The sequence below is a fragment of the Crocuta crocuta genome, unplaced genomic scaffold, assembly GCF_008692635.1.
Source record: "Crocuta crocuta isolate KB4526 unplaced genomic scaffold, BGI_CrCroc_1.0 scaffold176, whole genome shotgun sequence".
In the NCBI taxonomy this organism is placed as follows: domain Eukaryota; kingdom Metazoa; phylum Chordata; class Mammalia; order Carnivora; family Hyaenidae; genus Crocuta; species Crocuta crocuta.
This window is the reverse complement of record NW_027531905.1, coordinates 3142625-3157002: the sequence shown is the minus strand read 5'-3', so window position 1 is coordinate 3157002 and position 14378 is coordinate 3142625. Positions and strand designations below refer to the sequence as shown.

Sequence of the window (14378 nt, the reverse complement as noted above, 5' to 3'; positions counted from 1 at the left end):
GGGCAAAAAGCATCTCATCCAGTGCAGTAGCTGTTTTTCATAAGTAAACATTTTCAAGTTTTTGCTGCCTTTGATCATTTTTGAAACCCTTGCATTTGATCATTTCTTTTCCAGCTTAATACCATTTTTTTTGTGTGAAGTGAGAATCACCCAACCAACTCAGGCAGTCATTAGTGGAAGTAGCATCTTAACCATATTTTAAGCACTTATGAATATATTATCATTATCTCATTTATCATTACACGAAATCAAACAAGTTACTTCAAAAATTAGTCGACTATAGCAGGAAAAAAATATCTTGTTTGCAAACATTAAATTTCAGCTCCAATTTCTACAGGCTTGGTAGAACAGTAAAAGATATCATAAAATTAAGGTGGACATGATCTGTTTACTAAGGTCTTTAAGATATATATTACTTACCTGGAAAAATTTTAATTTTTTCGTTTTTAGACTAAAGAGTAGATTCAGTTTAGACCCAGATCCCTGGTGGGGTGGGTAGGGGGAGGCAATACTAAGTAAATTTAGAGTATCTGTCTTCAAATGCTGAGAGTTCATCTGGATTTTAAGAAAATTACCTTGAAGGCTGCTAAACAATGAAGGCTCAGTAAGGTCATCACAACTGCCAGAAAGATGGTGGCTAAGTTCCGCATGTCCCATATGGTCTCTACCAGGGGAATACTGCCCACCTGCCAGTCATAGCACAGGGTAACAGGTGCAAGCAGAAGCCACACGTTGAAGGCCAAGAGGTAGGAATAGGTAAGGAACCTATGAAGAGAAGAAGAATCATTGAAACACGACTCAAGGTCCACGATATTTCACAAACATTCATTGACAAAGATTTAATTAAACAGCATTTGTATACTGTCAGTGGCGTCTTACAGGAAAAGACAAAGTAAGGTGGAGGGCCACACTCGTTTACTCATTAAATAGAGCATATGGGAAAAGATTTACTAGTTCTAGGCACTGTGGTAGGAGCTGGTCTTTCAAGAGTGAACAAGACAGCTTCCGTGACATGTATTTAAAAATTATCATACATATAAATACATTACAACCTGAGATTAATGCCAAAAAGGGGAAGTTTGATGAAAGTATATGACAGAAATGCTGTTCTGCTAGGTATGATTCGCTGGGTAAGAGACATTTAAACCATCCTTTTTAAATAGTGCTCAGAATGGGGTACCTGGGTGGCTCAGTCGGTTAAGTGTCCGACTTCGGCTCAGATCATGACCTCACAGTTTGTGGGTTCGAGCCCCACGTCAGGCTCTGTGCTGACAGCTCAGAGCCTGGAGCCTGCTTCGGATTCTTTGTCTCCCTCTCTCTCTGACCCTCCCCTGCTGATGCTGCCTCTCTCTCTCTCAGAAATAAATAAAACATTTAAAAAATTAAAAAAAAAAACAGTGCTCAGAAAACTGCAGTAGATAGTAAAATATTTAATCATCTTTATAACAGATTGATCCATATTGAATTATTTATTTTTTAAAAACTCAGAATATCCATGGTAGAGAGATGAAGTCTCTTATTCACAAGTTGAAGTACAGCCATCCTCCCTGCTAAGGAGAACGGCCAGTTTGACCCAGGAAAGGAAGGAAAATAACTAATGCAGGTGGCGCTCCTGTTTCCTGGCTTTGTCTAGGTACTAAGAGAAGGTGAAAGGCATTCCAACAGACCTCATTTCTTTCAGGGTAGAGGAAACAGAACTTACTTAAATGTGAACTTGTTTTAAAAAACTGAACTTATTTAAATGTGTTCAGTGAACACAAACTCAGTAAGTGGTGGTCTAGGCCCTGGAGAACGGCAGAACTTTCAGCATACCGCAAACTTCATGCAAACCTGTGCGCCAGGAGACGCCACACTCCAGCATGGTGTCTAGCGGCATGAGGCTCATCCCCAGGAGGACCCCCTGCCCCTATTAGAACCCTGGCCTGAGAAAGCTCAATGCCACCAGGAGAATTTACTATTGGCTCTAGCCAGCACCTGACAAAAGGCCTCTGACCTCCCTGTCACAGATCATTTTCTCCAAAGGGCTCACAATTGTGAATATGTATCTCCTACAACTCACAAGTCTTTCTCAAGGACCTGAGAGCCATTCCTGTGCAATACAATCATCAGGAAGCGGGGGGCCTGCCTCCCAGGGTCTGCAAGAGGATAAACTGCCAGCCAGCAGACACAGCCCGCCTAAATGTACTTAGACAACCATTCCTGTGTAGGTTTTCACTTCTTGGCCTCTTCTGAGTCACAGCTAGGCCCGTGCGCTCACTCACTCTCTCTCTAAAATGCCCAATCACCTCTGCACAAATCAGAATGGCACTCAGCTGTCTCCCCTGCTGTCAGCAGCTACTGAATGAAATCTATTTTCACCTCTTTAACTGCTGTCCATCTGTGTTTCTGTTTGACATCCTACATAGGATTAAATAGAATAATTAGATAACTTCCTTGTCCTCACAAACTATATAATCTGGTAGTGAAAACAAGATATACCAAATTAAAGAAGCAGAATGAGTTGCTCACTGTAACAGTATAAAATGTGAAGGTAAGTCTTCTGCCAGTTGTCAGACTCTTGGAGGGATTCTTAGATTAGCAAAGAGGTTAGCTCAAATAACTTCTAAGTTAGCTTCACGGAAAAGGGTTACTTCATTTTGAATTCCTCTCAACAAATAGCTACTGGTTGGGAACAACCTTCTCAGACCTTCCCAATTGATTCTCTTTCCTTTCCTCCTTTCCCTCGGAGGTTGGCAGTAAAAAAGTCATCAATGATGACCAGGTGAGGCTCAGGGATGCGGACTTATTCATTGCCCCACTCTCAAAGCCCAACAGAGAAATGGGTTGAAAGAGTGGGGATATCTCAATGGTATTTTCAACTCTTTCCTCTCTGTTGGTATTTTCAATAAAATGTTAACGTACAAATTGTGCATTATATACACTGAAAGCTTGATGAAGTCCAAGCTTTGTTATTTAACAAAAATAAAAACAAAAACACTGCCTTATCCCCTTTAGTCTTGGGTCTGGGCAACTGTCTCTTGAGAGAATGCTAACTCCACAGGAAGATGACTGGGTCACTTAGGGCTTTGTTTTTTCACAGAGCTTCTAAGCTGATGCAATCTACTTAGCTCAGGAAAGAGTCTCTGGAACTTGGCCTTAAGAGGGAAGGCAGAATCATCAAACTTAGGAAAATCACAACATTTTGTCACTAAGTTACTCACCAGGTCTTAAAAATTACTTTAAAAAATGGTACCTCTCCTTCTTGATATAATAATTAGCAGCAATGATTATAAATGGCTGCTAAAATTATTAGGTGACGAGCTGATAGGGTACTTCATAATGGATGATCAGGATAAATGAGGTGCCTAGAGCTGACTAACCACTTTTAACATCACAGAAAGGGAGACTAACATCCAGATGTCCTCCTGATGAATACATATGTCACTACCTATAAAGTAGTCTTATCGAAAGAATGAGAAAGAAAGAAAGAAAGAAAGAAAGAAAGAAAGAAAGAAAGAAAGAAAGAAAGGAAAGGAAAGGAAAGAAAGTTAAACCTGATCAAGCCCTTTATTACCAGTTTACATCAAATACAGAGAATACCAGAACATGTTACATAACACCACAGGGATGCAATGTAACAAATCAAGAATGTTGGCATTCCATACAACACATGATATCAGCTTCTTCAACAAATGTATTGTAGTAGGAGCAGGGGTGGGGGAAGAAGAGAAGAAAGAAGAGGGCATCTTAAATGAGACACAAGAGGGATCCTGGGTGGCTCAGTCAGTTAAGTGTCCAACTTCGGCTCAGGTCACAATCTTATGGTCTGTGGGTTCAAGCCCTGAATTGGGCTCTGGGCTGACAGCTCAGAGCCTGGAGCCTGCTTCAGATTCTGTGTCTCCCTCTCTCTCAGTCCCTCTCCTGCTCACATATTCTCTCTCTCTCTCTCTCTCAAAAATAAACATTAAAAAAAAAAAGTTAAATGAGACATAAGAGATGTGCCAAACAAAGTGCAGATATTGCTTAAATGCTATTTCAAACCATTACTAAAAATAATCACTTATGAGCAGGAAAAATTGAAGCATTGATTGGATATATGATACTAGAGAATCACTGTTAATTTTTAAAGTGTGATAATGGTATTGTGGTTATATTTTTTAAGGATCCTTATCTTTCGGTATCCCATACTAAAATATATGCATATGAAATGAGGTGATATCTGGGGTTGGCTTTAAAATGAAGGACTTTAGGGGCAAGGGCACAGAAGAGGGTGGGGGTAGGAATGAAACAAGATTGGCCATGAGTTATGATTGTTGAAACTAGTTCATGGGTATGTAGAGGTTCTTTATGCCCTCTGCTCTACTCTTGTACATATCTGGTATTATCCATAATAACAATTATTTTTTAATTAGTGGGAAAAAGCAACAGAATTACAACAGGAACACCTTCTTATGTCTAACGGCAGCCTAACCATGGAATAGGTGCAAATGCTAACGTGGAAATTTTTATTTGAATTGTGAAGTTCATACTTTGGCCTTCCCCTGCAAGCTGTCTTCAGTTCCTTGTATTTTCTAGACTTGCAACGCCATATTAACAGAAAAGAAAAAAATAAAGAATAATATTTTTTCAGGTATGATCTCAGTGTAGTCATTGGATTTTTTGAAAAAATATATTCATTATGACTTTTTACACAGGCTATAACCCAAATATGTTTTAAAAATAAAGCAAACCACAGAACTAAAAGCAACTTCCCCTCCTATAACACTAGAAAGGCCAACACTGTTAACTTACCCCTTTTAATACATGTGTGTTGTGTCCAGAAAATCAAGAGACATCACCTAGTGCATATGAATTCAGATCAGTGTTGCTAGTAAACTCTTTAAAAACTATTTGAAATACTGAAACAGCACTGCAAATTTTTTTTTCTGGCAAATTTAAGTGTAAAGAAGCCATCTGGAATCCCGCCAAAAGCTAATTACATTTCAGTGGGCTAGTGGAACTGACTGTAATCAGCAACTCAAGTCTTTCTTTTAACTCACTGACTATGAATTACATTTTAAACTAATCATCTTGTTTATTTCTGCTAAAATTTTAAAGATGAAATAATCTGTTGAATATCTCTGCCCTGCTGGGTTCCTTTTATAAAGCAGGAGCAAAACCAAAATGAATTATTCACCAATTTTTTACCATGCACTCTGCTAACAGGAGGAAAGCCACTAGAATATCTTGCCAACAAAATGGATGGGATACACGGGGATTCAGCTTGAACAATTTAGTCATGTAGTTGCATCGACAGGCCAGGAGACACGTGAAAGGAAAGAAAAGGCTTTCGGGGAACTGGCATGTATCAAATGACACCAAAGGAAACTGGGTGGCCCTGAAAATTGAAATCTTCATTTTCATCGAGAAAAGGAGAGTGTTGTGAGGGCAAAAACATACCTAGATTCTATTCTTTGCCTTTAAAAAAAACCTTTTTGGCTAAGAAAAAACATGAACCTAGCATAATTCCTTATTCTAGGAAGATGCCTATGAGAGGTACAGAGAAAAAAAATCATGAGTCACAAGCAGAAATATACAGCACTTGCTTGTTTTCTATAAAAAATGTTACTGCTCCAAAGATCTTTCTTTCTCGTTCACCAAAAAAGTCCTTCCATTATTGCATAAATACAGGACACTGGGTCTACTGTATACACGCTGCGTCCTCCTGGGAAGGGCACCAGCTAACACTGTCAATATACCAGCCTTGGTATAAGCCACCTTTACCACCACAGTGGTGCCCTCATTACCCATCTCTGCCTGTAGCCCCTAGGTTTTGGTGATCTGTCCTACCTGTCCCTACACTGTCCCCTATTTTTAACTCTTAAATTACCACTGATGCTTCAATAGGGCGTCCATAGTCTTGGTGTGCCCCAGCACTAACGGCAGGGCTTTTTCAGGCATAACTTGCTTATTATTACCATTAGCATCTTCTCCTACCTATCACCTTTTCCAGAACTAGCCCAAGAAAGCTACTTCCTGTACTATCCTTCTCTATAGACAGGACATCCTCACTGGGATTCAATAAATGTTGAGTAATTACTCTGTGCACTTTTCTAGGTGCCGAAGGGTAGTAAGATCTAGTCCTCTACCCTCCAAAAAGCACTTTCAGCACTGGTGGTAAGAACGCATACAAACATTACATGGTTGAGTAATTGTGAAATATAAAGATACAATTTAAATGGAGTTCTAAGAAACGAGAGATTGATGAAAAACAAATGATTAATGACATCCTGGAGGAGGGGGGGCCTGGGTGGCGCAGTAGGTTAAGCGTCCAACTTCAGTTCAGGTTGTTAGTTAGTGAGCTCTAACTGAGCCCTGCATTGGTCTATGTGCTGACAGCTCAGAGCCTGGAGCCTGCTTGGGATTCTGTGTCTCCGTCTTTCTCTGCCCCTCCCTTCCTCACGCTCTCTCTCTCAAATATAAACATTAAAAAATTTTTTTTTGTAAATGACATCCTAGAATCTATGGAGAATTTAAATAAGTGTAAAGATGGGAGTACAGGCAGAGCCACCAAATGGTTTCAGATTGTAAATGAACATGACACTTTCTGAGGAGAGTTAAGAATAAAGGTCACATTTGAGGCTCCTGGGTGGCTCAGTCAGGAATGTATTGGACTTCAGCTCTGATCACAATCTCCCAGTTCACGGGTTCAAGCCCTTTATCAGGCTCTGTGCTGACAGCTCAGAGCCTGGAGCTTGCTTCAGATTCTGTCTCCCTCTCTGCCCCTCCTCCACTTGCACGCACGCGCGCTCTCTCTCTCGCTCTCACTCTCTCTCAATCCTCTGTCTAAAAAATAAATAAACATTAAAAAATTTTTAAAGAAGGGCTCTTGGGTGGCTCAGTTGGTTGAGCATACAACTTCGGCTCAGGTCATGATATCACTGTTGTGGATTCGAGCCCCACATCAGGCTCTGTGCTGATAGCTCAGAGCCTGGAGCCTGCTTCAGATTCTATGTCTTCCTCTCCGTCTGCCCCTTCCCTCCTCATGCTCTTTGTCTCTCAAAAAATAAAATAAAATGTCAAAATTTTTTTTTTAATTTTTAAAGAATATAGGTCACACTACAGTACAAAATTAAAAATGTGTAATATAAAAAAATTATACAATGATTCTGGCTAAAATGTCTAAAATGAAAAATATCACATCAGTGTTGGGGGAGATGTGGAGAAATTGGTACTGCTGTAAATTGATGAAGCCACTTTGGAGAACTGCAGGGAGTTTATGAAAGACTAATAATAAATGCATGGATGGTGTAGCAGGTCTACTCCTGAGTTCGTACCCAACAGCACTGAAGACATATGCGGACCAAAAGACATTTACAACATTGCTTGCAACTCTTTTCAATAGCCCCAAACCGGAGATAACCAGATGTCCATCCACAATAAAATGGACATTTACATACACTGTCGTATATCCGTTCAAAAGAAATCTATTCAGCAACAAGAATGAGTGCAACAACAAGGATGAACGCCATAACACGGAACAAAATACAGAACAAAAACAGAGGACACCAAGGAAATCAAGGAAAATCAACTACAGACAAGGACAGGAGGACTGGAAGCAGCACCTGACTCCCGGGCCACAGGGCAACCCCAGCTACATGGACCGTGGAGAAGGCGGTCTGTCCCTTCATCCCCTTGCGTCTCTGTAATGCCAGAGCAGAAGGTGCCAGGACCTTCCAGGCATTCCAGGACCGAGGCCCAGCAATAGTACCACTCAATACTTGCTCCTTCAGTACCTGGCAAGAGAGACAGCAAGCCCATTTCCACATGGTGAGTCAGAAAAGAGGTCCCGATGACTCACACCTCTGGCTGTGTTTTGTTTCATGTTTAAAGTTCTGCTGGATTCTAAGCACCAATGGTCTAATCAAACCAGCTCAATTTAAAGTAGGGTTATTTTTTAAATTCCCATGAGAATCTAAAGACAGGCAAGTAAGAGTAGAACCAGGCTTCTCACAAACCCAGACCAAGTGCATACAGGAAGGCAAGGCAGCACCCCACCTCCCTCTGGGCCACAGCCTTCCTCACAGTTGCCCTGCTCCGTGTCATGGGGGCCTCTTGCACCGGTAACGGACTGAGGCCAGAGCATGGGCATGAGGGCGGCCCCCTCGCCTTCTCCCCTTCGGCACACAAACTTACCACTACGGTTTTCACGGCTCTCTCTCAGGTGTCCAGGTCCCCAGAGCAGTGTCTGTCAACTCCCCTCACCTTCTGGAACCAACTCTCACAGGCCGCTGAACTCCAGCCCCAGCTGACCTTCAGGTCCCAGTGAGGATGTCACGTCCTCTGACAACCCTTCCCCGTCACAGCCTGCTGCTAGACCAAGTGGGTGGCTCCCACACACTGTTCATACTGCCACCCCACATCCTCCCCATGCTGCCCGGTGGCTGCCCATTCATGCGCCTGTCTTCTCACCGAAGCGGAAGCTCCTGGGGGACAGGGCTGTGTCTCGTGGGTAGTTATTTCTCCTGCACGTAGCTCTTCAAATGGATGGATTTGGTGGGTTTTAAAAAATTAACCTGATATTAAAATCATACCTAAAAATCTGAAAACATTCCCATTTTATACTTTTGGTTTGGGCCTGAGGCAACCACACAGTTCTATATGGTCCTACAAATGACACCTGCTGGGTTTTTAGTTGTCCAGGTACGTAGCTGAAGGGCGCAAACCAGAGATTCTGTTTTCGTGTGTGTGGCCCCGCCCCCTCAGCTCTAGCTCATGGCGCACGGCACCATCAAATAGTGAGGAATGCGTGACTAAAGATACCACCTCTTATATGCCACAGAAGCATCATTCAAAAGCGATGCCAGCCTTACATTTTCTTATTTTACATTAAACTGCAATGAATATAGTTTGAGAATTCGTGTTACCATGGATAAACGATAAAGTGAATCTGAAATGTCATTAAGTTTCTCTGACCTTTTTAATGTGCCATTAATACACTTATCTAATTAGCAGAGACAGCTACATCAGAATACAAAAAATGAATTTCAATATGTAGGACTGTCAGCAACAACTTCTCATCCATATATCTATTAAAAAGAAGTAAATAGCACCTTCTGCAAAATAAATACTTGGTTCATTTCTTATCTAAGGTTTGTTTTTTTCTGCAAAGCATTTAACAAACATCTTTATTTCAAACTAACATACTTTCTCTCACCGAATGCAGGTTTGGATTCCACAGAGCAAACATGTACTAACTGGTTACCAGGCCGCAGGCACAGAGTTCCAGATTTCCACACAAGCAAGAATCCTGTTGGTATACTAACGAACCACATCCCGTAGCATTAAAAATCCCTTAAACATGTAGAGCATTTTTTAGTTCACAAAGTATTTGCATATAAGGACTAGCTGATCCCAACATAATCTCTATGAAGTAGGTATTACCCTCTTTTTTGCAGTTGGGAAATAGCCTAAAGGAGGCTGTGGCTTGTTCAGTGTCCTGCAGCAAACCCATAGCAGAGTCTATACACAAGAAACTGTTTGCCCACTCCACATGGAACTCTCCCCTGCAGCATACAGTCTTCCATTAACACCTCTTTATTAATGTGCAGAACAGAAAGGAAATATAATGGATCAAATATTGGTGTTTCATGGAGAAGAGCTTGCCTGAGACCCTGACTTATTTCTTCAATAGTGAAGCTCAGATGAACTTCAGTTTTAATATAATACAAGCAAGCACACAAAAAACCAAAACTCTAGCTTTTAGTTAAAGCAGAGCTAACAAAAACTTAAAACTAGTGTGTGAGCCCTGCTACAGCACAGTAAACAGATGACTGCACTGATATAAATGTTTGTCAGAGCATCACACAGCAAGAAATAGAATCCTTATATAAAAAGCTGAGGCTTGGCATTTTATTTGTTATGAAAAGCAATTTTTGTCTTTACGTTCCATCATTAGGAAAAAGAAGAGAATTGTTTCTTTCATTTTTATTAGCTTCTCAGGGATTTAAGATTATAATGGAAACATTATGTGGATTTATTTTTTAAGTTTATTTATTTATTTTGAAAGAGAGAGAGCATGAGTGGTGTAGGGGTAGAAAGAGAAGGATAGAGAATTCCAAGCTGGCTGACACAGGGCTTGAACTCATGAACCATGGGATCATGACCCAAGCTGAAATCAAGAGTCAGACGGCCAAAGGCTTGTATAGTTTTTTGTTTTTTGTTTTTTGTTTTTAATATTTACTGATTTACTTATGGAGGGGGAGAGAGAGAGAGAGAGAGCATAAGTTGGGGAGAGAGACAAAGAGAAGGAGACATAGAATCTGAAGCAAGCTCCAAGCTGTCAGCACAGGGCTCAAGGCAGGGCTCAAACCCACGAACCATGAGATCATGCTGAGCTGAAATCGGACACTTAACTAACTGAGCCACCAAGAGCCCCTTATATGGTTTTAAGAAGTAAAGCGGGGTGCCTGGGTGGTTCAGTCGGTTGGGCGTCCGACTTCGGCTCTGGTCATGATCTCACGGTTCGTGGGTGCGAGTCCCGCGTCGGGCTCTGTGCTGACGGTCAGCTCAGAGCCTAGAGCCTGTTTCAGATTCTGTGTCTCCCTCTCTCTCNAAAAAAAAAAAATAAAAAAAATAAATAAAAAAAAAAGAAGTAAAGTATTCATAAGTGATCAGAGGAGAAATTTCCAACAACTGATCCCCAGAGGTAACATGTGCTCCTCCATAAGCTGCCATTTCTGGCTCCCACCCTTTCCTCTTCTTTGTATTTCTCCCCTTCATTTCCAGAGTCCAAGACAAATTAGGTCAAGTGCCATTACATAGTGCCATTTCACTTGGAAAAACAACTCTCAGTGCCCTGGTAACCTCTTTCATCCCTAAATAGTTACTTTCTTTTTTTTTTATAATTTTTTTAAATGTTTACTTATCTTTAAGAGACAGAGAGACAGAGCATAAGTGGAGGAGGGGCAGAGAGAGTGGGAGATGCTGAATCTGAAGCAGGCTCCAGGCTCTGAGCTGTCAGCACAGACCCCACGCAGGGCTCAAACCCATGTACTGTGAGATCATGACCTGAGCTGAAGTTGGACGCTCAGCCAATTGAGCCACCCAGGTGCCCCCTAAAAAGCTACTTTCTCAGAACATAATACAAAGTCCATAATGGAGACAACAGTCCCTATACAGAGAGTTCTTTAGGCACAGAGGACACAGTTTACACCTGAGGGTTCCAAAAGAGTGACACACACCTGCCTCCAGGTCCACTTAGTCTGCTGGTCAAATCAAGGCTCCCTTACCCACGTGATTCTTTCAGAATTTCTGTGACATGAATTAGAGATCTTTGTTTTTAGCTTACTTCTCTGGATAAATCTGATATTCACCCTAGTTTGGTAATCACTGCTTCAAATATTAGAATAACTTCAGTTTCATTTTTTTAAAAAACTACATGTATAAGGGACGTCCTAATACAAGGCCCTGCTAATTGCTAAAGCAAGAACAGAGCAGCTCATTTTGCAGAGCTCACCTGAAACACACAATGCATCTTAAAATGATAATTTAAATGTTAATTCAATTTGTTCGGAGTTTATTATGAAACAGGGAGAGCTATAAAGATTAGGAAGACATAGTTCCCTAAGACTGTAACAATCAAAGCCTAAGGTTTTGTTTGTGCCTATTTGAAACTAAACTGAAAACGGAATGAGGAAAAGAAGCTTCTTTAGAAAGAAGATGCTGAGTTCTACCTTCATCTTATTATTTTGTATCTTGATATTTTCCTACAAAGTAATACGAGCCTTTGTCTATTTTTCTGAAGAGCAGAAACAGATCTATCCACTTAAGTAGATATATTCTACTTGCTTATCCAGGACTACATCTCATGAAAATACATGATGCTGATAGGAGGCCTTTATACTCTTTCACTGAAAATCCTATTTTACCTATTTTCTTGGATTTGAAAGACAACCATTTACAACATTATAAAGGCAATACTTCTTCCATCAAGTGTACATGGCTTTACATCCTGTCCCCTTCCAATCTGTAGATGGAAAACCAATTACGAGGCAGAAGCCACCGAGAGGGGCCTTAATAGTGGATCATTACGTTATTTCTTCCCCAGGCTCCAGCCCTATGCAGAAGCGACACTTAACTCAGGCTTTTGTTCTTATTTTTAATTCAAGATTTACAAGATTGAATGTCGATGTATCACATTTCTGAAGAGACTTCCGTAAACATTGTAAATCCTGGGCCAAAGAACAATTCTGTGATAGAACNTTCTTATTTTTAATTCAAGATTTACAAGATTGAATGTCGATGTATCACATTTCTGAAGAGACTTCCGTAAACAGAGGAGTAAATCCTGGGCCAAAGAACAATTCTGTGATAGAAGAAGTTGCACATAAACCTCTTCATCACCTCTCAAATGCAAGTGTGCTGAAACTACCAAAGCAGAATCTCTGGGCACTGAACTCCAGAACTGATACTTCCATGTGATTCCCATGTGCCTTAGAGACACATGCAGGTTTGGCATCACTGCTGGAGTGAAATCCTAGGGCCCTGATGGCTGCAGTCAGGGCACGATTTTCGGTGGTAATTTACAAGAAGCATAAGTGTCCATGGTCTTGGGCTCTCAAGGGCAATTTGTTCAGACGGGACTCAAATTCTAAGTTAATCTTCACACTCAAAGGTGGAAGACAGTACAAATCCTCCCACCATTCAAAATCAGCCGAGTTGGCAGATTGGAAAAACCACCCAAACCTGAGGCAGAGGAAGGCTGTGAGTGTGCGGTGTGGGCGCCACCCTGCCAACCTGCGCATCCTCTGTCCTCCTCAGACCAAGAGACCCAATGCTAGCTCTAGGCCAGTGCTGCCCGAGGGACATAAAATAAAAGCACGTGTCGTTTCAAATTTCCTATGAGCTACATTAAACAAAGTGAAATCAAACATGCTAAATTAGTTTTAGTAATATATTGTGTTTCAATGAATATACTCAAAATATAACTTCAATGTGTAATCAATATAAAAATTATATTTTAATTTTTTTTCTTACAAGATTTCATCTCCAAAATCCTACGTAGACTTTATATCCACAGCACGTTTCAATTCAGATTAGCCACATCTGAAGTGTTCAGTCGCCTCCTGTGACTCGTGGCTCCTGTAGTGGCCAGTGCAGATCTAGACAGTCACGCTGGCCCTCAGTCCCATCCTTCACCTCTCCCACACTCAACTTTTCCTGGATTTTATCCGGTTAGTTCAGGATTCCTGCTACAAACCCAGGACTCAATCCTTGGCTCTAACTACTTTCCACTCTCAAATCCAGTCACAAAAGTTTCCAGCCTCACATTTCCCAAATCACCTGGTATTTATTTCTATTTTTATTTCTTGTCCCTCTGTTTTAGAACATGCTTCTGTTTCTACTCACTCTCTTTCACCTCTGGCAAAAACTTCTGTTCTGGCCCTTGTTCCAACTAAAATTCCCTGTGGGATGGGAGGGATGGAGGGATTTGGACAGATGAAGGCAAAATTTTCTGAACTAGAAAATATTTTAAGAAGTCACAGCTATAGCCAAGCTTTCGAGACATTCAAGATGCAAGAGCTGTGAAAGCACTGGAGGTTAAGTAGGAGAGCCAAGCTGACAAAACAGGAGGGAGACGAGCGTCCCACAGAGAGAGTTCCCTTAGACACTCCTGGCTAAGGGTTTCACCACCTCACTAGAGCAGGAGCTGAAAATTAATACCAGAGCCACCGTGCTGTATCTGTATTGCTGTGTTATGTGACATCATGCAAATTAATCAGATATCCCACAGCATAAATCCCATCATTCTCAAGGAAACATTTTGTTGCTTTTATGAAGTTACAAGTAAACAAACCCTTGCAGATATTTTTGAAGACAGAAGATTCAACAAGGCATTGACTTGAGGGGAGGCTGCCACTGATAATTACAACCACGCTTCTCGTGTTCCTGGAGGGGAATATCAGGTGTGCGACAACCTCCTCAGAAGGTACCCCAACTAGGCTCAGTCCTTTTTGCTGGGTGCCACAACCAGGATCACCGTTCATCCACTCAACAATACGCCCAAGATTTATTTTGTGCCAGGCCCCGAGCTGAAGCCTAGTTAGAGAATGAAATAATGTTGAGTCACCAAGGCAGCCGTTGCTCACAGAGCTAAGAGCAAAACTATTCAGTACTCCGGGTCTGCTTTTAGAGCACTCTCCTACCCAACTTCCTGATATCTACTTCTGGGAAGTGGTCACCTCTCTTCTTGAACGGAAGACACCGGCCCTAAGATCACCCAGCCACCTACCCTAGACCTGTTCTCTGACCAATGCTCCCACTGCAAAGCTGCCAGGCTCCAGGCTCCTTCTCCTTCCTAAGTCAACACACCAGATCCTAGATGTCAAGAGAAGAGCAATCTTTCCAAAGCAGTTCAC

General features: G+C 41.4%; 1 protein-coding gene across 1 annotated transcript in view; it reads right to left on the bottom strand.

The window, feature by feature from the left end:
• TMTC1 (transmembrane O-mannosyltransferase targeting cadherins 1) overlaps positions 1–14378 on the bottom strand; it is a 272723-nt gene that overhangs the window by 126867 nt on the left and 131478 nt on the right. The window contains exon 8 of the mRNA XM_077774479.1: positions 576–765. Within this exon, the coding sequence (XP_077630605.1) occupies positions 576–765 (190 nt within the window). The remainder of the gene's footprint in view (positions 1–575; positions 766–14378) is intronic.